The sequence below is a fragment of the Somniosus microcephalus genome, chromosome 4 (genome assembly GCF_052327205.1).
Source record: "Somniosus microcephalus isolate GS21.2 chromosome 4, FLI_Smic_1.0, whole genome shotgun sequence".
NCBI lineage: Eukaryota > Metazoa > Chordata > Chondrichthyes > Squaliformes > Somniosidae > Somniosus > Somniosus microcephalus.
The window spans coordinates 271,896,347-271,920,041 of NC_140990.1; the positions used below are offsets into that span (position 1 = coordinate 271,896,347).

The 23,695-nt window shown below is 48.4% G+C and overlaps 1 protein-coding gene across 1 annotated transcript in view; it reads left to right on the forward strand.

Moving 5' to 3' along the window:
• Positions 1-23,695, forward strand: part of LOC147120461 (voltage-gated inwardly rectifying potassium channel KCNH7-like) — a 383,986-nt gene that overhangs the window by 331,126 nt on the left and 29,165 nt on the right. The window contains exon 11 of the mRNA XM_085986426.1: positions 10,570-10,741. Coding sequence (XP_085842552.1) covers positions 10,570-10,741 — 172 coding nt within the window. The remainder of the gene's footprint in view (positions 1-10,569; positions 10,742-23,695) is intronic.

Genomic DNA, 23,695 nt, shown 5'->3' on the forward strand with positions numbered 1-23,695 from the left:
TTGGTGTGGGAGAAGTGGGTTTCGATTTGTGGGGCACTGGCACCAGTACTGGGGAAAGAGAGAGCTGTTCCATTGGGACGGACTACACCTGAACCATGCTGGGACCAGAGTTCTAGCAAATCGAATAACTAGGGAGGTAGATAGGGCTTTAAACTAAATAAGGGTGGGGGGGGTATCCCAGTGGAGAGAAATCTGGAATGCTAAAGAGAAAAGACAAGGAAGCAGTGCAGGAAAGTGATTGGGGAAAGGATAACCAGATTGTGTCAGGAAAGGGACAAAGCGTACAAACAAAGGAGTGCACTAACAAATAGGGTCCGGGTAAGTAAAAATGGTAATAAGACAAATAGGGGGAGAAATTCGGTTGTTAGCGCCACCGATTAACGCCTAAAGAGGCCGAGAAGTGGGGCGCTAGCCAATTTCCGGGCGGGCTCAAGGCGCCTAGCGCCTCGCCCCATATTGAGCATGCATTTAGCGCCGGCGCTAAATCTTAGCGCCCGCTCATGGGCGCAGGCTGATTATGACGTCATTTGAGTGTGCAATGCCTTTTGGGCGCCCCGGACCGGAAATTCAGTGGTGCCCCCCTCCGTAGTGCCTGGCGCTAATAGTGACAGCTTACCTGGACCTTACCAAGTTGCTCTCGGGCTGGAGAAGCGTTATTTAAAGGGGACTGGTGTGGTTTAAAAGCGGCAGCCATTTTTGGAGCACAACTTCCTCGAGAGCTACAAAGAGTTGCTGAGCTGCACACTGAGAGCCATTTGACCACTGAGCCAGCGCAGGCAGACGATCTTCAGCCTTCTGACCATCACCTTGCTGTTGGTGAGCCTTGACAATGGGGAACCTTCCTGTGGGCACTTATTATGGGGGCTGCATTGGAGGGGAACGTCCTGCTGCTGAATCATCTGGAAAGGGCACTGAGATGCTGGGAGAGGGGGGCAGGCATGGCTAGACGGAGGAAGGCCAACAGACATCACCACAGCAGACCTTACGCTGGCAGGGTTTTCCAACAGCAGTTTTCCTACATGAACATGCCGGAGGAGCAGTGTGTCAGAAGGCTGCGATTTAGAAAGGAGGTGGTGACTGAGCTGTGCCAGCTGCTTCAGCCAGATCTGCAGCCTCAGATAAGGTGCAGGACATCTCTGTCGGTGGCTGAGAAGATGCCTGCTGGCCTGAACTTCTACGTGAGCAGCTCTTCTCAGGCTGCGCGTCAGAGGCTGATCAGAAGTACCTTCTAGGCCCCTCTCACGGAATGCTTGCTGCCATTCCAAGAACAGGAATGGAACCGGTCTGATACCCCCAAGCCTGTGAAGGGCAAGATGCATGTAAATAGCAGGCATGGCCATTGTAAATGAAGAAAGTGTTTCATTAAACAAAATGTGGTTCCTTCAAACATGAGAAAGCTATGGCAACAGAAAGCAAAACTAATACACTGACACATAACTGCCTCTGACACCCAGGAGACTGTCTAAAACATAAATCACATTCCGACCATCTTCCTTGGCCTTGATTCCACTGCGCCAACCAAAGCATCCAATGCCCCATCAGTGAGTCGTTCCACCCTCTGCCTCACCCTTTCCATGTCTTGCTAGGCTGGTGCGCCACAGGTAGGCTCCCACCGCTTTGAAGGCCTACAAGGCAGTGAGTGTGTCTGGTGATGCCAATTGACCTGCCCCTTTAAGAGCTGGCCGGCGCCACTGTGTCTCAGGGAAAGTGATTATTGACAGCACCCTCGCTGCGCCCTGCCGCCGCGAAATTGGGTTGCGCTGCCAGGTTAGCACCTTAAGAGTAGCGTGCAGCGCCTGATTTAGCGCCGCAATCACCTTTAGGGGCGCTGCAACCCAATATCGCGCCAGATGGCGCTAAATCACAACTGGCGCTAGGCTTTGCGCTTCGCCAGAACTAGTGCCCCAAACGGGGCTATACCCAATTTCTCCCCCATAGGGCCATAGTACAAAAAAATGTTAAGATGTCTAAAAATGTTAAAAAGACAAATCTAAAGGCACTGTATCTGAATGCACGAAGCATTCATAATAAGGTAGACAAATTAACAGCGCAAACAGATGTAAACGGATACGATATAATTGCGATTACGGAGATATGGCTGCAGGGTGACCAAGGCTGGGAGCTGAATATCCAAGGGTATTCAATATTTAGGAAGGACAGGCAAAAAGGAAAAGGAGTTGGGGTGGCATTGTTAGTAAAGGATGAAATCAGAGCAATAGTGAGAAAGGATATTGGCTCAGAAAATAAAGATGTAGAATCAGTCTGGGTGGAGCTAAGAAACACCAAGGGGCAGAAAACATTGGTGGGAGTTGTCTATAGGCCTCCAAACAGTAGTGGTAATGTAGGGGATGGCATCAAACAGGAAATTAGAGATGCATGTAACAAGGGTACTACAGTAATCATGGGTGACTTTAATCTACATATAGACTGGTCAAACCAAATTAGCAATAATACTGTGGAGGATGAATTCCTGGAGTGTGTACAAGATGGTTTTTTAGACCAGTATGTTGAGGAGCCAACTAGGGAACAGGCTATCCTAGATTGGGTATTGTGCAATGAGAAGGGGTTAATTAATAATCTTGTAGTGCGGGGTCCTGTAGGGAAGAGTGACCATAACATGATAGAATTCTTCATTAAGATGGAAAGTGAAGAAGTCCAATCTGAAACTAGGGTCCTAAATCTAAACAAAGGAAACTACGAAGATATGAGGAGTGAGTTGGCTATGATAGGTAGGGGAACTTCATTAAAAGGCATGATTGTGGATAGGCAATGACTAACATTTAAGGAATGAATGCATGAATTCCAACAGTTATACATTCCTTTCTGGCGCAAAAAACACAAAAGGAAAAGCGGCCCAACCATGGCTAACAAAAGAAATAAAGGATAGTATTAGATCCAAAGAGGAGTCATAAAGTTGCCAGAAAAAGTAGCAAGCCTGAGGATTGGGAGCAGTTTAGAGTTCAGCAAAAAAGGACCAAGAGATTGATTAATAGGGGAAAAATAGAGTATGAGAGTAAACTTGCAAGGAACATAAAAGCGGATTGTAAAAGCTTCTACAAGTATGTAAAAAGAAAAAGATTAATGAAGACAAATGTACGTCCCTTACAGTCAGAAATGGGAGGATTTATAATGGGGAACAAGGAAATGGCTGAGCAATTAAACAAATACTTTGGTTTTGTCTTCACGGAAGAGGGCACAAATAACTTCCCAGAAATGCTAGGGAATCGAGGGTCTAGTGAGAGGGAGGAATTAAAGGAAATTAGTATTAGTAGATATATATATAAACCGGTATGTCTCTCTGTCTGTCTCTCCGTCTGTCTCTCTGTCTCCCTGTCTGTCTCTCTGTCTGGCTATACAATCAAAAGTTATACAGCGTACCTACACATATGTTATATCAAAAGAAAGCTTATCATTAGGGGACTCTCATAGGCATATTTACTTTTTGGTCGGACAAAAACTGTGCCGACGGTATACAAAAAACGTTCAAAATTCCGCTCATTATCCACTCATTAGCATCGAGTGACGTGAAGGTTGACCAATCGTACAATCGAGCGACCCGACGGTCGACCAATCGCTGCGTCACGGAGGGGGGTTAATTGCGTGTGCAGGCGGGCCATCCTAGAGTCGAGTGACGTGACGATTGACCAATCCTACAGTTCAGTGACCTGACGGTTGACCAATCGGTGCGTGTGTGGGCGGGCCTAATGCTTCTGAGCTGAGGTGAGTGGCCGCCATCTTGATTCCAAACTCCTCATTTATTTTTCCCAATTTCTGCGTGTTTCTTTTCAAATCTAGATTTCCAGCAAAAAAAAAGTTGCTTTTAAAACACAAAGGCCTAGAAATTCAGTGGCCTGCACCACCAGTTTGCGCCCAAAGAGGGCTTTTGCGCCACTGTGCAAACCTACCGCGATATTTAGCGGGGCGCTAATGGCGGCGTTAGCCATTAGCTCTGCGCCGCCACCGATGACGTCATCGGTGTGCGCAGCGCCCCGCTATCGCCCCGCTGGCCATATTTAGTTGCTGCCGCCTCCCCCGCGCCGGCTGCAAACAGCGACCGGTACACGGGGCCTACCTGTGCCGGTAGTAGGGCGAGTTAAGGTGGAGGTGCGGCCGGCCGCTTTTTTGGCGGCCGCCTGCCCGCACCTCCATCCCCGGCCTCCTACACCGCCACCCCCCCCCCCCACCGCGGCATTGCCGGCTGTTTCCAGAGAGCCCGGCACTTCTCCTTGGTGCCGGGCTCATTTGCCGGCACTCGTGAGCGGGGATCGTGCTGTTGCAGGCACCTCCCCCTTAAGAGTGGGAGGAAGGCCTGCAGTACCGCAGGCTGCCGTGCCGCAGCGGGTGGCGCTGCGGCACTTTACACGACGATATTCAGTTTCAGCGCCCCAAGCGGGGCGCCGAAACCCTTGTTTAGCGGCCGGCTTCCACTTGGGGCGCTGAAAGTGAATTTCCCGCTGGCGCAAGTGGCTCCGCGCGCAGTGGTAATTCCGGCGCCCAGGGGAGCTGGGCGCCCCTAACTGAATTTTTAGCCCAAATTGTTTTTTAAAAAAGTTAATTAATTTGTAAATCTTTTCTCTAACCTCTATAATTTCCCTACCTGTCACCATTTTTGCAGGCCTCAAAGCCTGGGCCTCTGTTGCCTAGCCACGCCCGAGCTACGCACCTCCCGTCCCGCTTAACAAGCGGCCCGCGATCGCCGCCATCTTTCTAAAGGGTGGTGGCGCGGGACTGAGGCGAGCGTAGCCATCACCGCCATCTTAGTAAAGGCGGGCGGGGCGGCAGTCAGTGCGCACGTCAATGTCAGCCCGGAGCGTGAGCGAATCGGCGGTCTTGAAGCCGGCTCGGGCGGTGGCGGGGCTCGGGAGGGCGGGAAGTGGGGGGAAGGGTTACCCTGGCAACTGGGCCCGGCCCTCTCTCACAGCCTCAAGCCGGCTCACGCCCGTTCCCGGGGCTTGGCTCCAGCGCAGACCCAACCGCAATCGGCGGTCTTGAAGCCGGCTCGGGAGGGCGGGGCTCGGGAGGGCGGAAAGTGGGGCTCGGGAGGGCGGAGAGTGGGGCTCGGGAGGGCGGGGGGCGGGGCTCGGGAGGGCGGGAAGGGTTACCCCGGCAACCGGGCCCGGCCGTCTCTCACAGCCTCAAGCCGGCTCACGCCCATTCCCAGGGCTTGGCTCCATTTGTGGCCCTGGGCCACTCACCCTCTCTCTCTCCTGCCCTCTGTCTCTCTCTCCTCCCCCCCTCCCCTCTCCCCGTCCCCTCTCCCCCCTCCCCCACTCCCTCTCCCCCCCTCCCTCCCCCTCTCCCCCTCTCCCCCTCCCCTCTCCCCTTCTCTCCCCCCTGCCTCACCCTCTCTCTCTCCCCTCTCTCTCCCCCCTGCCTCACCCTCTCTCTCTCCCCCTCTCTCTCTGCCCCCTCCTTCCCCTCTCTCTCTCCCCCTCCCTCCCCCTCTCTCTCTCCCCCCTCCCTCCCCCTCTCTCTCTCCCCCTCTCTCTCTGCCCCCTCCCTCCCTCCCCCCCTCTCCCCGCCCCCTCCCTCCCCCTCTCTCCCCGCCCCCTCCCTCCCCCTCTCTCCCCGCCCCCTCCCTCCCCGCCCCTCCCTCCCCCTCTCTCTCTCCCCCTCTCTCTGCCCCCTCCCTCCCTCCCTCGCCCCTTCCTTCCTCCCCCCCTCCCCCTCCCTCCCTCCCCCTCTCTCTCTCTGCCCCCTCCCTCCCCCTCTCTCTCTCGCCCCCCCTCTCTCTCTCTCCCCCTCTCTCTCTCTCCCCCCAGTCTCTCTCTCCCCCCAGTCTCTCTCTCTCTCTCTCCCCCAGTCTCTCTCTCTCTCTCTCCCCCAGTCTCTCTCTCTCTCCCCAGTCTCTCTCTCTCTCTCTCCCCCAGTCTCTCTCTCTCCCCCCAGTCTCTCCCTCTCTCTCTTCTCCCCCCGTCTCGCTCTCTCTCTTCCCCCCAGTCGCTCTCTCTCTTCCCCCCAGTCGCTCTCTCTCTTCCCCCAGTCGCTCTCTCTCTTCCCCGTCGCTCTCTCTCTTCCCCCCAGTCACTCTCTCTCTTCCCCCCAGTCACTCTCTCTCTTCCCCCCAGTTTCTCTCTTCCCCCCAGTCGCTCTCTCTTCCCCCCAGTCGCTCTCTCTTCCCCCCAGTCGCTCTCTCTCTTCCCCCCAGTCGCTCTCTCTCTTCCCCCCAGTCGCTCTCTCTCTTCCCCCCAGTCGCTCTCTCTCTTCCCCCCAGTCGCTCTCTCTCTTCCCCCCAGTCGCTCTCTCTCTTCCCCCCAGTCGCTCTCTCTCTTCCCCCCAGTAGCTCTCTCTCTTCTCCCCAGTCGCTCTCTCTCTTCTCCCCAGTCGCTCTCTCTCTTCCCCCCAGTCGCTCTCTCTCTTCCCCCCCAGTCGCTCTCTCTCTTCCCCCCAGTTGCTCTCTCTCTTCCCCCCAGTCGCTCTCTCTCTCTCTTCCAACAACAACATGCCCTCAAAAAACCCTTGGCACCGCCGGGCACTCCAGCTAGTAAGTAATAACATAGTGCTGGAGAAATTCATGGGACCGAAAGCCGATAAATCCCCAGGGCCTGATAATCTGAATCCCAGAGTACTAAAATAGGTAGCCATGGAAATAGTGGATGCATTGGTTGCCATCTTCCAAAATTCTATAGATTATGGAACAGTTCCTGCAGATTGGAGGGTGGCAAATGTAACCCCACCATTTAAAAAAGAAGGGAGAGAGAAAACAGGGAACTACAGACCAGTTAGCCTAACATCAGTAATAGGGAAAATGCTAGCGTCTATTATAAAGGATGTGATAACAGGACACTTAGAAAATATCAACGGGATTAGACAAAGTCAACATGGATTTATGAAAGGGAAGTCGTGTTTGACAAACCTACTGGAGTTTTTGAGGATGTAACTGGTAGAATAGACAAGGGAGAACCAGTGGATGTGTGTATTTGGATTTTCAGAAGGTCTTTGATAAAGTCCCACATAAGAGGATAGTGTGCAAAATTAAAGCACATGGGGTTGGGGGTAATATACTGGCATGGATTGAAAATTGGTTAACAGACAGGAAACAGAGAGTAGGAATAAATGGGTCTTTTTTCGGGGTGGCAGGCGGTGACTAGTGGTGTACCACAGGGATCAGTGCTTTTCCCCAGCTATTCACAATATATATCAATGATGATTTGGATGAGGGAACCAAATGTAATATTTCCAAGTTTGCTGAGGAGACAAAACTAGGTGGGATTGTGAGTTGTGAGGAGGTTGCAAAGAGGCTTCAAGACGATTTAGACAAGTTGAGTGAGTAGGCAAATACGTGGCAGATGCAGTATAACGTGGATAAATGTGAAGTTATCCACTTTGGTAGGAAAAACAGAAAGGCAGATTATTATTTAAATGGTGATAGATTGGGAAATGTTGATGTACAAATGGACCTGGGTGTCCTTGTACACCAGTCACTGACAGCAAACATGCAGGTGCAGCAAGCAGTTAGGAAGGCAAGTGGTATGTTGGCCTTCATTGCAAGAGGATTTGAGTACAAGAGCAAGGATGTCTTACTTTAGTTATACAGGGCCTTGGTGAGACGACACCTGGAGTAATGTGTGCAGTTTTGGTCTCCTTACCTAAGAAAGGATATACTTGCCATAGAGGGAGTACAGCGAAGGTTCACCAGACTGATTCCTGGGATGGCAGGACTGTCGTATGAGGAGAGATTGGGTTGACTAGGCCTGTATTCACTAGACTAGAGTTTAGAAGAATGAGAGGGGATCTCATGGAAACATATAAAATTCTGACAGGGCTAGACAGACTGGATGTAGGGAGGATGTTTCCCCTGGCTGGGGGTCTAGAACGAGGGGTCACAGTCTCAGGATATGGGGTAGGACATTTAGGACTGAGATGAGGAGAAATGTCTTCACTCAGAGGGTGGCGAACCTGTGGAATTCACTACCACAGAAAGCTGTGGAGGCCAAGTCACTGAATATATTTAAGGAGATAGATTTCTAGACACAAAAGGCATCAAGGGGTATGAGGAGAGAGCGGGAATATGGTATTGAGATAGAGGATCAGCCATGATCATACTGAATGGCGGAGCAGGCTCAAAGGGCCGAATGGTCTACTCCTGCTCCTATTTTTCTATGTTTCTATGTTTCAAAATGGGAGGAGCACGCTGAGGGACAAATGGGAGGAGCAATCCTGAGGACAAATGGGAGGAGCACACTGAGGACAAATGGGAGGAGCAATTCTGAGGACAAATGGGAGGAGCAATCCTGAGGGACAAATGGGAGGAGCACACTGAGGGACAAATGGGAGGAGCAATTCTGAGGGACAAATGGGAGGAGCATGCTGAGGGACAAATGGGAGGAGCAATGCTGAGGGACAAATGGGAGGAGCAATACTGAGGGACAAATGGGAGGAGAATGCTGAGCGACAATGGGAGGAGCAAATTCTGTGGGACAAATGGGAGGAGAATGCTGAGGGACAAATGGGAGGAGCAATTCTGAGGGACAAATGGGAGGAGCACGCTGAGAGACAAATGGTATCTTGGGCTTCATAAATAGAGGTATTGAGTACAAAAGTAGAGAAGTTATGCTGAACCTTTATAAAGCGCTGGTTAGGCCACAACTGGAGTACTGCATCCAGTTCTGGTCACCATACTTTAGGAAGGATGTGAAGGCCCTTGAGAGGGTGCAGAGGAGATTTACCAGAATGGTTCTGGGGCTGGGGGATCTTAGCTACAAGGGCAGGTTGGAGAAGCTGGATTTGTTTCATTGGAGCAAAGGAGGATGAGGGGTGATTTGATAGAGGTGTACAAGATTATGACAAGTTTGGATAGGCTAGATGGGGAAAGGCTGTTCCCACTAGTTGATGGTACAAGGACTAAGGGACAAGAGATACAGGAGGGAGGTGAGGAAAACTTTTTTACACAGCGAGTAGTGAGGACCTGGAATTTGCTGCCGAGGAAGCAGAGATACCCAATGTTTTTAAGGGGAGACTGGATAGGCACTTGAGGGAAATAATCTTGCAGGGCTACAGGGATAGAACCTGGGGAATGGGACTGACTGGATTGCTCTACAGAGAGCCAGCACGGACTCGATGGGCCAAATGGCCTCCTTCTATGCCGTATGAATCTATGGGGGAAAAATTCGGTATCGCCCCATTTGGGGCGCCATTATTGGCCGTGCGCAAAGTTTAGCGCCTGGCGCTAATTATCGCCTCCGACAGCAAACTTGGCTTTTATCGCCCCTGAAGGTGATTGGAAGCGCTAAATCAGGCGCTTCACACCTGCCTTAAGGCGCAAGGCCGAGGAGCGAGGCGCTACCTCAAAGCGCTGGCGAAGCAAGGAAGGGCAAATCCAAATAAACCTGCAAAGTGCTGCTCAGTACTCAAAACTCCTTCACACAGCATTGAATCTCTCCAGAGTTCTCTCTCTCTCTCTCTCTCTCTCAGAATGTGTGGTGCACAAATGTCACCAACAAAAAAAGGCAGGAAGCGGTCGCCTTTAAATAGCGCTCCCCTAGTCCCTTCCTGACTGCAAAACGCTCCCCTCAACCTGTCATTGCTAGCGGCAGGCGGTAAGGCAGGGGGCGCCACTCAATATCCAGTCCGGGGCGTTGCGCACTCGAATGACGTCACAAACTGCCGGCGCAGGAGATCGTGGCGGTAGTGTTTAGCACCACCGCAAACTGTCTAGTTAATTTCGCGAGCGGCACAAACATCGCCACGCCGGCCTCTAGTTGCTTTGCGCCCCACTTGGCACCCTCTTAAGCGGCACAAACAACTGAATTTTTCCCCCTATGATTCTATGATTGCTTGATTGGCATTAGAAAATAATTCCTCACCAATATGGGAGGTCACAGTTAAGAGCTGTGCACATTGTATGCTTGATTCAGGATGTATAATGAAGAGCAATGTTGCAATTTCTGGTTATTCATTGCTATACATGTCATAAGCTGCACTATCAATAAAACCTGTACATTTTATATAGAATATAGCAACTGATTTTTTTTCTCTAGTACATTACATATGCAGTGGTTCAGATGATGTACTTCGTGCATCATTGACTTGCAACATACTCCAGTTATTGTGCTATCCTATAGCTGTGTGTAACATACCTCATACTATATGTGTATATGTATATATATATAATAATATAGTTTTGTTGCAAAATTAGAAATGAGCATTTAAATTGTGCTTGTTGAGAAATTGATATCTGAGCAGTCATGCATATCAGCCAGTCAAGAAACAAACTAAATTTATTAAATCACATCCCATCATGAAATATGTGTAAGCAGCTTCAGTTTAGCTATATTTAATTTTCTGCTCGACTAGTTTCCTACAAATATTTATGTTTGGATAATCTTGCCTCCCACAATAAATCATGCTGTAATGGGTTATTTTAATACCTTTGATTTTCTACCTCTGAATACCAGTAGTAGATATTTTAATAACAATATTGTCAGTAGTTAATAAATATCTGCAATATTTTCAACTTTTACTTTGTTATATTTGCTATGTCAAGAGTAACTCTCTAAAGGTAACAAAATAAATATCAAAAATGCTTTAAGGTTTTTTTTTGGCTAATTGTTTAATGGATTTTGTCAGATGCTTGCGAGAGACTGAAAGATTGGGAAAGTGGAAAGCCAGCAGAATACCCTGATATGTCTACACAGTCAGCATCTTCTCATGCAGCCCGGGGTGTCTCAGAGTCAGGAAGCGATATAACATACGGAGAGGTTGAGCACAGACTAGATTTACTTCAGGAACACCTCAGCAGGTAAACAAGTCCTCCTCTCTCCGTCAATAGCAACAGAAGAAAGACATGTTGGGAAATTGTTTTCCAGTGACATCAATTCCTGTAAGTGTCCTTCACTTTTGGAGACTGAAGTTTGAAGCTCATATCAGTAGTGATTTGGCCTGTGTAAGTGCACATGAGAAAGGTTAATATGTTACTCTATATTTTATAGTTGTGCTTGAAAATTAGGTATTAAAGTTCACTGTAGTTCCATATTTATATTGGTGTATTAAATAAGCTGCTCTATTTCACAATGTGGTGATCCTTACTACTGTACCCTGGACACACGTGGTAACACATGAAAAAGTGGGTCAATCATGGAATGTATTTATCTAATATTATAATTTGACAACTATAAAGAAGCTTTCTAACAACAGTGCGGAAAGATTTTTGCTGGTCGCTATTGCTATAAAAATTGCAAACTTGTTGATTTATGATTTTTTTAAATTCATTTATGGGATGTGGGCATTACTGGCAAGGCCAGCATTTATTGCCCATCCCTAATTGCCCTTGAGAAGGTGGTGGTGAGCCACCTTCTTGAACCGCTGCAGTCCATATGGTGAAGGTACTCCCACAGTGCTGTTAGGTAGGGAGTTCCAGAATTTTGACCCAGCGACGATGAAGGATCAGCAATATACTTCTAAGTCAGGATGGTGTGTGACTTGGAGAGGAAATTGGAAGTGGTGGTGTTCACATACACCTGCTGCCCTTGTCCTTCTAGGTGGAAGAGGTCGCGGGTTTGGGAGGTGCTGCCGAAGAAGCTTTGGTGAGTTGCTGCTTGTAGTGCATCTTGTAGATGGTACACACTGCAGCCACGGTACGCCGGTAGTGGAGGGAGTGAATGTTTAAGGCGGTGGATGGGGTGCCAATCAAGCGGGCTGCTTTGTCCTGGATGGTGTCGAGCTTCTTGAGTGTTGTTGGAGTTGCGCTCATCCAGGCAAGTGGAGAGTATTCCATCACACTCCTTACTTGTGCCTTGTAGATGGTGGAAAGGCTTTGGGGAGTCAGGAGGTGAGACACTCGCCGCAGAATATCCAGCCTCTGACCTGCTCTTGTTTCCACAGTATTTATGTAGCTGGTCCAGTTAAGTTTCTGGTCAATGGTGACCCCCAGGATGTTGATGGTGGGGGATTTGGTGATGGTAATACCATTGAATGTCAAGGGGAGGTGGTTAGACTCTCGCTTGTTGGAAATGGTCATTGCCTGGCACTTCTGTGGCGCGAATGTTACCTGCCACTTATCAACCCAAGCCTGAACGTTGTCCAGGTCTTGTTGCATGCAGGCATGGACAGCTTCATTATCTGAGGAGTTGTGAATGGTGCTGAACACTGTGCAGTCATCAGCAAACTTCCCCATTTCTGACCTTATGTTGGAGGGAAGGTCATTGATGAAGCAGCTGAAGATGGTTGGGCCTAGGACGCTGCCCTGAGGAACTCCTACAGCGATGTCCTGGGGCTGTGATGATTGACCTTCAACCACCACAACCGTCTTCCTTTGTGCTAGGTATGATTCCAGCCAGTGGAGCGTTTCCCTTCCCCCCCCCAATTCCCATTGACTTCAGTTTTACTAGGGCTCCTTGATGCCACACTCAAGGGCAGTCACTCTCACCTCGCCTCTGGAATTCAGCGCCTTTGTCCATGTTTGGACCAAGGCTGTAATGAGGTTGGGAGCTGAGTGGTCTTGGCGGAACCCAAACTGGGCATCAGTGAGCAGGTTACTGGGGAGTAAGTGTCGCTTGATAGCACTGTCGATGACATAGAAATATAGAAACATAGAAGATAGGAGCAGGAGTAGGCCATTCGGCCCCTCGAGCCTGCTCCACCATTTAATGAGATCATGGCTGATCATCCAAATTCAGTACCCTGTCGCTGCTTTCTCCCCATATCCCTTGATCCCTTTAGCCTTAAGAAATATATCTAACTCCTTCTTGAATATATTTAATGAATTGGCCTCAACTGCCTTCTTTGGTAGAGAATTCCACAGGTTCACCACTCTCTGGGTGAAGAAATTCCTCCTCATCTCTGTCCTAAATGGCTTACCCCTTATCTTTAGACTGTGACCCCTGGTTCTGGACTCCCCTGCCATCGGGAACATCCTTCCAGCATCTAGTCTGTCTAGTCCTGTCAGAATTTTATAAGTTTCAATGAGATCCCCTCTCATTCTTCTAAACTCCAGCGAATATAAGTCCAATCGACCCAATCTCTCCTCATACATCATTCCTGCCATCCCAGGTATCAGTCTGGTGAATCTTCGCTGCACTCCCTCCATGGCAAGAACATCCTTCCTCAGATAAGGCGACCAAAACTGCACACAATACTCAAGGTGCGGTCTCACCAAGGCCCTGTACAACTGCAGCAAGACATCCTTACTCCTGTACTCGAATCCTCTCGCTATGAAGGCCAACATACCTTCCATCACTTTGCTGATGATTAAGAGTAGACTGATGAGGCAGTAATTGGCCGGGTTGGATTTGTCCTGTGTTTTGTGGACAGGTCATACCTGGGCAGTTTTCCACATTGTTGGATTGATGCCAGTGTTGTAGCTTGGCTAGAGACACGGCTAGTTCTGGAGCACAAGTCTTCAGCACAATAGCTGAGATGTTGTCAGGGCCCATAGCCTTTGCTGTATCCAGTGCGCTCAGCTGTTTCTTGCTATCACATGGAGTGAATCAAATTGGCTGAAGACTGGCTTCTGTGATGGTGTGGTGATCCTTGCAGATGGTCATTGCCTGGCACTTCTGTGGCGCGAATGTTACCTGCCACTTATCAGCCCAAGCCTGAACGTCTGATTTTGCTAGAGAAAATTTCCCGCTGTGGTTAGGATGTGCTTACACGCAGCAAACAGCAAAACTCTTTCCCGAGTCGTTCTCTTTGTTATACATCATGCTCTTTTATACCATTAAGAGTAACTCATGAGCTTATTCTTCATGGGTGCACCTAAATTCCATGTGGTACTTTTAGAGTACGGTGCACAGTTGGCTGCAGACACATTACTCTTTCTCCACAGTATGCACTCCTTTGTGTAAACTAGCTTGCCTACGATAAACTGACAGCTTCACAGATGCATGGAAATGTGGGCTTATGTCTGTACCATTGGACATCAATTTAATCAGTGTAAATGCAGGAACCTGGTCCTGTGGATTTGGATTCAAGGGATGCATTTCCATGGCGATTCTCCCACTCATTCTCCATAACTTCGGCAGAAGAGCCATAGAAGCACCACAACTTACCGAGCTGGCCAAGTCCTAAAGGACATAGCTGCCAGACTGGGTCTGCGACAGGTAGTGAGGGAACCAACAAGAGGGAAAAACCTACTTGATCTCATCCTCACCAATCTACCTGTTGCAGATGCATCTGTCCATGACAGCATTGGTGGAAGTGACCACCACACAGTCCTTGTGGAGACGAAGTCCTGTCTTCATGTTGAGGATACCCTCCACCGTGTTGTGTGGCACTACCACCGTGCTAAATGGGACAGATTTCGAACAGATCTGGCAACTCAAAACTGGGCATCCATGAGGTGCTGTGGGCCATCAACAGCAGCAGAATTGTATTCTGTGGTATCTTGAGGTGGCCATAGATGGAGACGGACACAGGTTAACTCCGTAGCATGGTTTAATCAACACTTGCACATAAAAGTTTCTACCATGAGGCAGCAAAAACAAAGAGTACAACCAGCACAGATCAGACTTAACTCAGGAGACCAATTGCCACAGCACCACCTGGTGGATCAGGTTACTCATATCCTCCCAGGTTACTGCACTCCTCCCTCCTTAAGATTGCCGTATGCAATTCTTAAACAATAACCCTTACTAGGTACTACGTTTTAATTAACCAGTATGCTCTAACCATGGTTAACCCCTGACTAATTTAACAGGTTTGTATAAGTCTTTCTGGTTGCTTGCGAATCCTTTGTGAACGTCTTAATTCCACTTGTGGTGGATTCTCAGATTCATTCACACTTGAGATTGGAGTAGTCTCTGATGTTGGTTTTACTCTGTCCCGCTGTGGCCTGGCAGTACCAGTGTCCACTGGCACCTTATAAGCCATGCTGGGTCCTGGAACAGCCTCCTCTACTGCCCTTTGTTCCATCTGAGGCAGTTCCCCCTGCTGCCGGCTGAAAAGCTGATCCACATGCCGACAAACCCCTCGACCATCCCCTAGTAACGCGGAGTACGACACAGGTCCTGTAATGTCCTGGATTAGTCCTGGTATCCATTTAGGTCCATAGCCGAAGTTCCGGGTGTACACAGAGTCCCCTATGGCGAAATGGCAAGCTTTAGTATGTTTGTCATGGTACGCTTTTTGGTTTGTTTGTTTTGTCTCAACCTTGCTTTTGAGATCTGGGTGTATCAGGTCTAACATGCACCGCAACTTTCTCCCCATCATCAACTCAGCCGGAGAAAGCCCCGTGGTAGCTTGGGGTGTTATACGATAACTAAACAAGGCTCTATTGAGCTTGGTCTCCAGGGTGTCACCTGAGCTCTTCCTCATGAGCTCCTTAAAAGTCTGCACGGCTCGCTCGGCTAACCCATTTCAGGCTGGGTGATATGGAGCCGAGGTGACATGTGTGATTCCATTCCTTACCATGAATTCTTTGCTCCCTTCACTAACAAAACACTGTGCATTGTCAGATACAATCATTTCTGGAATACCATGCGTGCTGAAGCTGTTCCTGAGACAATTCAGTGTGCATCAGTCGTTGCAGAGCTCACTGGATAAACGTCGATCCACTTTGAGTGAGCGTCTACCAGCACCAAAAACATTTTGCCCCTAAAAGGTCCCGCATAGTCTATGTGAATTCTCCTCCAGGGTTTGCTGGGCCACTCCCAGGGATGGAGTGGTGCCCCGGCAGGTGCTTTCCTCTGTTCCTGACATATAGTGCATGACTTTACCTTTGACTCAATTTCAGCATCCAAGTTAGGCCACCACAGGTAGCTCCTAGCCAGTCCTTTCATTCTAGTCATTCCTGGGTGCGATTGATGCAACTGTTCCATCAAAGTAGAGCGTCCCCGCTCTGGGACTATGATGCGTGCTCCCCATAGCACACATCCATCTTGGACACTGAGCTCGTGCTGTCTCTGTCTGTACGGCGCGAACTCCGGTCCCTCACGGTGATCTGGCCAGCCTTTCAACACATACTCACGGACCCTTGACAGAACGGGGTCCTTGGCTGTCCAGCCCTGGATTTGTGCTGAAGTCATCAGGGGACTGATCTCCTGATCCAGCATTAGGACGTGCTCCTCAGGGGAAGTACTGCGAGGAGATTTTGAGAGGGGCAGGCGGCTGAGAGCATCCGCGTTCCCATTTTCCTTGCCGGCTCTGTACGTGATATCATATTCATAGGCTCTTAGTATTACTGCCCATCTCATTATTCTCTGTGATGCCATTTGAGGCACCACTTTCATCTCATTCAGTAAGCTAATAAGAGGCTTGTGGTCAGTACTGATTACAAACTTCCTCCCATATATGTACTTATGGAATTTCTTTACTCCAAATATAATGGCTAACCCCTCTTTATCAAGCTGTGAATAGTTCTTTTCTGCAGCTGTGAGCGTGCGTGAAACAAACCCGATGGGCCTTTCCGCTCCATCTGGCATGCGGTGGGCCAACACTGCCCCCACTCCATAGGGTGATGCGTCGCAGGACATTATCAGCTCCTTCTTCTCGTCGTAATGCACTAACACCCTGCTGGACTGAAGTAGCTCCTTTAACTGCTGAAACGCTTTCGCTTGCTCTGGCCCCCAACGCCATGGCTCCTCCTTTCTCAGCAGTTTGTGCAGGGGTGCCAGCAGCATCGATAAGTTTGGAAGAAACCGGTTATAATAATTCAGGAGCCCTAGATAGGCTTTCAGTTCAGTCACTGAGGTGGGTGCAGGTGCATCCTGCACTGCCCGCACTTTCCCTGGTAATGGATGGAGGCCTGTGGCATCCACCCGATGTCCCAGGAATGTAACTTCCTTCTCCATGAAACTACACTTACTCCATTTCAGGCGTAGCCCCACCTCTTCCAGCCGCTGTAGCACTTTGTCCAGTGTTTTTAAGTGATCCTGATCATCACTTCCTGTTAGCAGAATATCATCTAAGTACACGGCCACCTTTGGAATGCCCTGCAGAATGCCCTCCATCGTCCGTTGGAATATTGCTGGGCTAGAACTGACACCAAATGGTAACCTGGCATACGTGAACAGCCCCTTGTGCGTGTTCACCGTGACAAACTTTTTTGATTCTTCATCTAGCAATATCTGCTGATACGCATGACTCATGTCCAGTTTGCTGAATCTTTCTCCCCCAGCGAGCAATGTTAACATGTCCTCCATTCTCGGAATGGGGTACTGTTCCAGTGATGATACTCTGTTCACTGTTAACTTATAGTCACCACACACCCTTACGTTACCGTCGGGCTTCAATACCGGGACTATTGGTGCCGCCCAGTCTGAAAATTTCACTGGTTCTATTACTTTGTCCTTTAGCAGGCGATCTAGTTCCGCCTCAACCTTGGTTTTCATTGCAAAAGGTACCGACCTTGGTTTAAAGAAACGAGGCGTGGCATCACTGGCTACATGAATCTTGGCTGTGGCTCCCCTTAAGGTGCCCAGTTCGTCCTTGAACACTAACTCATGCTTCATCAGCACTTCTTGCAGTGCCTCTGTACTGCCCTCCATTTTATTCATTGCCGGCCAGTCCACACTCAACTCACTGATCCACCCTCGCCCTTACAGGTTTGGCCCTGATCCTGCTACCACTACCACCATAAGCTCTTTGGTGACTCCTTTGTGTTCCACTTGTACTTCGGCCGCCCCCAAAATGTCCACCTTCTGTCCTGTGTAGGTTTTGAGACTAATGGGGCATGTACCTAACTCTGGTACTTTTGCTTCCCCCCATAGCTTGGCGTACTCAGTCTGTGACATTATGGTTGCACTACACCCGGTGTCAATCTCAAACTTTACTTGACCTCTGTTCACTATCAAATACTGAGTGAGAGGGGGTACGTTGGGCCTTGAAGTGTCTATACTGTATATAGTGAAAACTGACTCACTAGACTCTTCCTCCTCTTGTATGTAATTTGCCAGCTTTGTGTACTTCTCCCTCCCCCCTTTAGCATGCTTTGCCCCTTTAGCACTGCTTCTCTCACTCACTGCCTTTTTACAGACTTTCTTTAAGTGCCCTATTTTTCCACAATTGTGGCACTTTACCTTTGCAAACCTGCAGTCCTTTGCATAATGGCTCGTCCCACCACATCGGTAGCAATCCCCAACCCCGACTGGTGGACTTTTCGCGCCAGCTTCCATCTTGAAAACAGCTCCTCCCACTGGTTTACTCCATTTCTCCTTGCTCATACTGTTTAAGTCCTTAATGTCCTTGTTAGCCGTCTCCATGGCTTGTGCTTTTTTAAGTGCCGTCTCAAACATTAATCCTTCTTCTGACAGCAACCTTTGCTGTATACTGTCGTCGTTAACTCCGCATACTAGTCTGTCCCTTAACATGACTGTGAGCGCATTTCCAAAATTACGGTCCTGTGCGAGCTTCCGAAGCTCCTCCACATACTCAGTAACGCTTTCTTCCGGCCTCCTAATCCTCGAATTGAATTTCCATCTCTGTACTATTTCACTAGGTTTCGTATTGAAATGATTCTTTAGTAGACTCACCAACTCGGCAAAATATTTTTCTCCTGGCCGCTCCGGGCTCAGCAGATTCCTCATCCGTGTATAGGTTTGCGCTCCCACACAACTCAGTAAAATGGCCCTTTTCTTTTCAGCACTGTCCACCTCGTTTGCCATAAAGAAATGGCTCAGTATTTCACAATACTCCTCCCAAGACTGCAACTTGCTGTCAAAAGATGCCACGGAGCCTACCGTTCCTGCCATCCTTGGAGTCCGGTCACTTCAGCCAAAAAATTAAACTCCGTTTCGACTCCCGCGGCCTAGCCTCGTGCTTTTCCGACTAGTTTGCTAACCAACCCGAGCACCTCTTCCGAATACTCCCTAACTATGACTGATCCACCAAAACTTTTCCGTCCTTTATTCTCGTCGCCATATGTGGTATCTTGAGGTGGCCATAGATGGAGATGGACACAGGTTAACTCCGTAACATGGTTTAATCAACACTTGCACATAAAAGCTTCTGCCATGAGGCAGCAAAAACAAAGAGTACAACCAGTACAGATCAGACTTAACTCAGGAGACCAATTGCCACAGCACCACCTGGTGGATCAGGTTACTCATAACCTCCCAGGTTACTACAATTCAACCACAATCTGTAACCTCATGGCCCGGTATATCCCTCATTCTACCATTACCATCCAGCCGGGAGATCAACCCTGGTTTAACGAAGAGTGCAGAAGAGCATGCCGGGAACAGCACCAGGCATACTGAAAAATGAGGTGTCAACCTGGTGAGGCTACAACACAGGACTACTTGCATGCCAAACAACGGAAGCAACATGCGATAGACAGAGCTAAGCGATCTCACAACCATCGGATCAAATCAAAGCTCTGCAGTCCTGCCACATCCAGTCGTGAGTGGTGGTGGACAATTAAACAGTTAACAGGAGGAGGAGGCTCCAAAAATATCCCCATCCTCAATGATGGTGGAGCCCAGCACGTGAGTGCAAAAGACAAGGCTGAAGCATTTGCAACTATCTTCAGCCAGAAGTGCCGAGTGAATGATCCATCTCGGCCTCCTCCTGAGGTCCCCAGCATCACAGGTGCCAGTCTTCAGCCCATTCAATTCACTCCACGTGATGTCAAGAAAAGGCTGAAGACACTGGATACTGCAAAGGCTATGGGCCCTGACAACATTCCGGCAATGGTACTGAAGACTTGTGCTCCAGAACTAGCTGCACCAAGCTGTTCCAGTACAGCTACAAAACTGGCATCTACCCGGCAATGTGGAAAATTGCCCAAGTATGTCCTGTCTACAAAAAGCAGGACAAATCCGACCCGGCCAATTGCCGTCCCATCAGTCTACTCTCAATCATCAGCAAAGTGATGGAAGGTGTCGTCGACAGTGCTATCAAGCGGCACTTACTCAGCAATAACCTGCTAACTGACGCCCAGTTTGGGTTCCGCCAGGGCCACTCAGCTCCTGACCTCATTACAGCCTTGGTCCAAACATGGACAAAAGAGCTGAACTCAAGAGGTGAGGTGAGAGTGACTGCCCTTGACATAAGAACATAAGAAATAGTAGCAGGAGTAGGCCAATCGGCCCCTCGAGCCTGCTCCGCCATTCAATAAGATCATGGCTGATCTGATCCTAACCGCCAATCTACTATCACTGAACCATCTCCTGAATCTAACAGAATTAGACACACGAAATAGGAGCAGGATCAGGCTACATGGCCCCTGGGCCCGCTCCGCTACCCACAGAGCCATGACCGATCCGAACCTAGACTCATGTCCAAATTCCTGCACGTTCCCCATAACCCTTTATTCCCTTTACTTCTAGGAAACTGTCTATTTCTGTTTTAAATTTATGTAATGATGTAGCTTCTACAGCTTTTTGGGGCAGCATATTCCATGGACCTACCACCCTCTGAGTGAAGTAGTTCCTCCTCATCTCAGTTTTGAAAGAGCAGCCCCTTATTCTAAGGCTATGCCCCCTAGTTCTAGTTTCACCCATCATCGGGAACATCCTCCCCGCATCCACCCGATCCAACCCCTTCACAATCTTATATGTTTCAATAAGATCGCCTCTCATTCTTCTGAACTCCAATGAGTAGAGTCCCAATCTACTCAACCTCTCCTCATATGTCCATCCCCTCATCCCCGGGATTAACCGAGTGAACCTTCTTTGTACTGACTCGGTATGTCCTTTCTTAAGTATGGACACCAAAACTTTATGCAGTATTCCAGGTGCGGTCTCACCAATACCTTGTACAACTGAAGCAATACCTCCCTATTTTTATATTCTATCCCCCTAGCAATGAAAGCCAACATTCCATTGGCCTTCTTAATCACTTGCTGCACCTGCATACTAACCTTTTGAGTTTCGTGCACCAGGACCCCCAGATCCCTTTGTACTTCAGTACTTTCCAGTTTCTTGCCATTAAGATAATAACTTGCTCTACGATTTTTCCTGCCAAAGTGCATAACCTCACACTTTCCAGTATTGTATTCCATCTGCCAAATCTCTGCCCACTTACTTAGCCTGTCTATGTCCCCTTGTAGGTTTTTAATGTCCTCCTCACTCACTACTTTCCCTCCCATCTTAGTATCATCTGCAAACTTTGATATGTTACACTCGGTCCCCTCCTCCAAATCGTTAATATAGATTGTAAAGAGTTGGGGACCCAGCACTGACCCCTGTGGAACACCACTAGTTAGTGATTGCCAGTCCGAGAATGAACCATTTATCCCAACTCTCTGCTTTCTGTTAGATAGCCAATCCTCTATCCATGCCAGAATATTACCCCCAATCCCGTGATTTTTTATCTTAAGCAATAATCTTTTGTGTGGCACCTTGTCAAGTGACTTTTGGAAGTCTAAATACACTACTTCCACTGGTTCCCCTTTATCCACCCTATATGTTACTTCCTCAAAGAACTCCAGCAAATTTGTCAAACATGACTTCCCCTTCATAAAACCATGCTGACTTTGTCCTATTAAATTATGATTATCCAAATGTCCTGTTACTGTCTCCTTAATAATGGACTCCAATATTTTACCTACCACAGATGTTAGGCTAACCGGTCTATAGTTTCCAGCCTTCTGTCTACTGCCCTTTTTAAATAAGGGCGTTACATTAGCAGTTTTCCAGTCTGCCGGGACCTTTGCTGATTCCAGGGAGTTTTGGAAAATTATTACCAATGCATCCACAATCCCTACCGCCACTTCCCTCAAGACCCTAGGATGTAAGCCATCAGGTCCAGGTGATTTATCTGCCTTGAGTCCCATTATTTTACCGAGTGCCACTTCCTTAGTGATTTTGATCGTGTTTAGCTCCTCCCCCCCTATAGCCCCCTGTTTGTCCAGTGTTGGGATATTCTTAGTGTCTTCTACTGTAAAGACTGATACAAAATATTCATTCAGTGTTTTTGCCATCTCCATATTTCCCACCATTAATTTCCCGGTCTCATCCTCTAAGGGACCAACATTTACTTTAGCCACACTTTTTCTTTTTATATAACTATAAAAACTCTTACTATCTGTTTTTATATTTTTTGCTAATTTACTTTCATAATCTATCTTCCCTTTCTTAATCAATCTTTTTGTTACTTTTTGCTGTCTTTTAAAGTTTTCCCAATCCTCTATCCTCCCACTAGATTTGGCTACCTTATATGCCCTTGTTTTTAGTCGAATACTATCCTTAATTTCTTTACTTATCCACGGATGGCTGTCTTTTCTTTTACACCCTTTTCTTCTCAGTGGAATATATTTTTTTTGGAAGTTGTAAAATAACTCCTTAAATGTACACCACTGATCATGTATCGTCTTACACTTTAATCTATTTTCCCAATCCACTCTACTCAATTCCGCTCTCATACCTTCATAGTCTCCTTTATTCAAGCTTAGCACGCTTGTTTTAGATCCAACCTTCTCACCCTCTAATTGAATATGGAATTCAATCATGTTATGGTCACTCATTCCAAGGGGATCCTTTACTAGTACATTTTTAATTAATCCTGTCTCGTTACACAGGACCAGATCTAAGGCTGCTTGCCCCCTGGTCGGTTCAGTTACATACTGCTCAAGAAACCCATCCCTAATACACTCAATGAACTCATCCTCAAGGCAGCCCTGCCCAATTTGATTTGTCCAATTAATATGATAGTTAAAATCCCCCATAATTATAGATGTTTCCTTATTACAAGCCTCAACTATTTCCTGATTGATACTCCGTCCAACAGAGTTGCAACTGTTCGGTGGCCTATAGACTACGCCCATTAGTGTTTTTTTCCCCTTATTATTCCTTACCTTGACATCAAGGTAGCATTTGATCGAGTGTGGCATCAAGGAGCCCTAGCAAAACTGAAGTCAATGGGAATCAAGGGGGAAACTCTCCATTGGTTGGAATCATACCTAGCACAAAGGAAGTTGGCTGTGGTTGTTGGAGGTCATTCATCTCAATCACATGACATCACTGCAGGAGTTCCTCAGGGCAGTGTCCTAGGCCCAACCATCTTCAGCTGTTTCATCAATGACCTTCCCTCCATCATAAGGTCAGAAGTGGGGATGTTCGCTGATGATTGCACACTGTTCAGCACCATTCGAGACTCGTCAGATACTGACGCAGTCCATGTCCATATGCAGCAAGACCTGGACAACATTCAGACTTGGGCTGACAAGTGGCAAGTAACATTCGCACCACACAAGTGCCAGGCAATGACCATCTCCAACAAGCGAGATTCTAACCATCTCCCCTTGACATTCAATGGCATTACCATCGCTGAATCCCCCACTATCAACATCCTGGGGGTTACCATTGATCAAAAACTGAACTGGACCAGCCATATAAATACTGTGGCTACAAGAGCAGGCCAGAGGCTGGGAATTCTGCGGCGAGTGTCTCACCTCCTGACTCCCCAAAGCCTTTCCACCATCTACAAGGCACAAGTCAGGAGTGTGATGGAATACTCTCCACTTGCCTGGATGAGTGCAGCTCCAACAACACTCAAGAAGCTCGACACCATTCAGGATAAAGCAGCCCGCTTGATTGGCACTCCATCCACCACCTTCAACATTCACTCCCTCCACCACTGGCGCACTGTGGCTGCAGTGTGTACCATCTACAAGATGCACTGCAGCAACTCGCCAAAGCTCCTTCAACAGCACCTTCCAAACCCGTGACCTCTACCACTTAGAAGGACAAGGGCAGCAGACGCATGGGAACATCACCACCTACAAGTTCCCCTCCAAGCCACACACCATCCTGACTTGGACCTGTATCGCCGTTCCTTCACTGTTGCTGGGCCAAAATCCTGGAACTCCCTTCTGTTA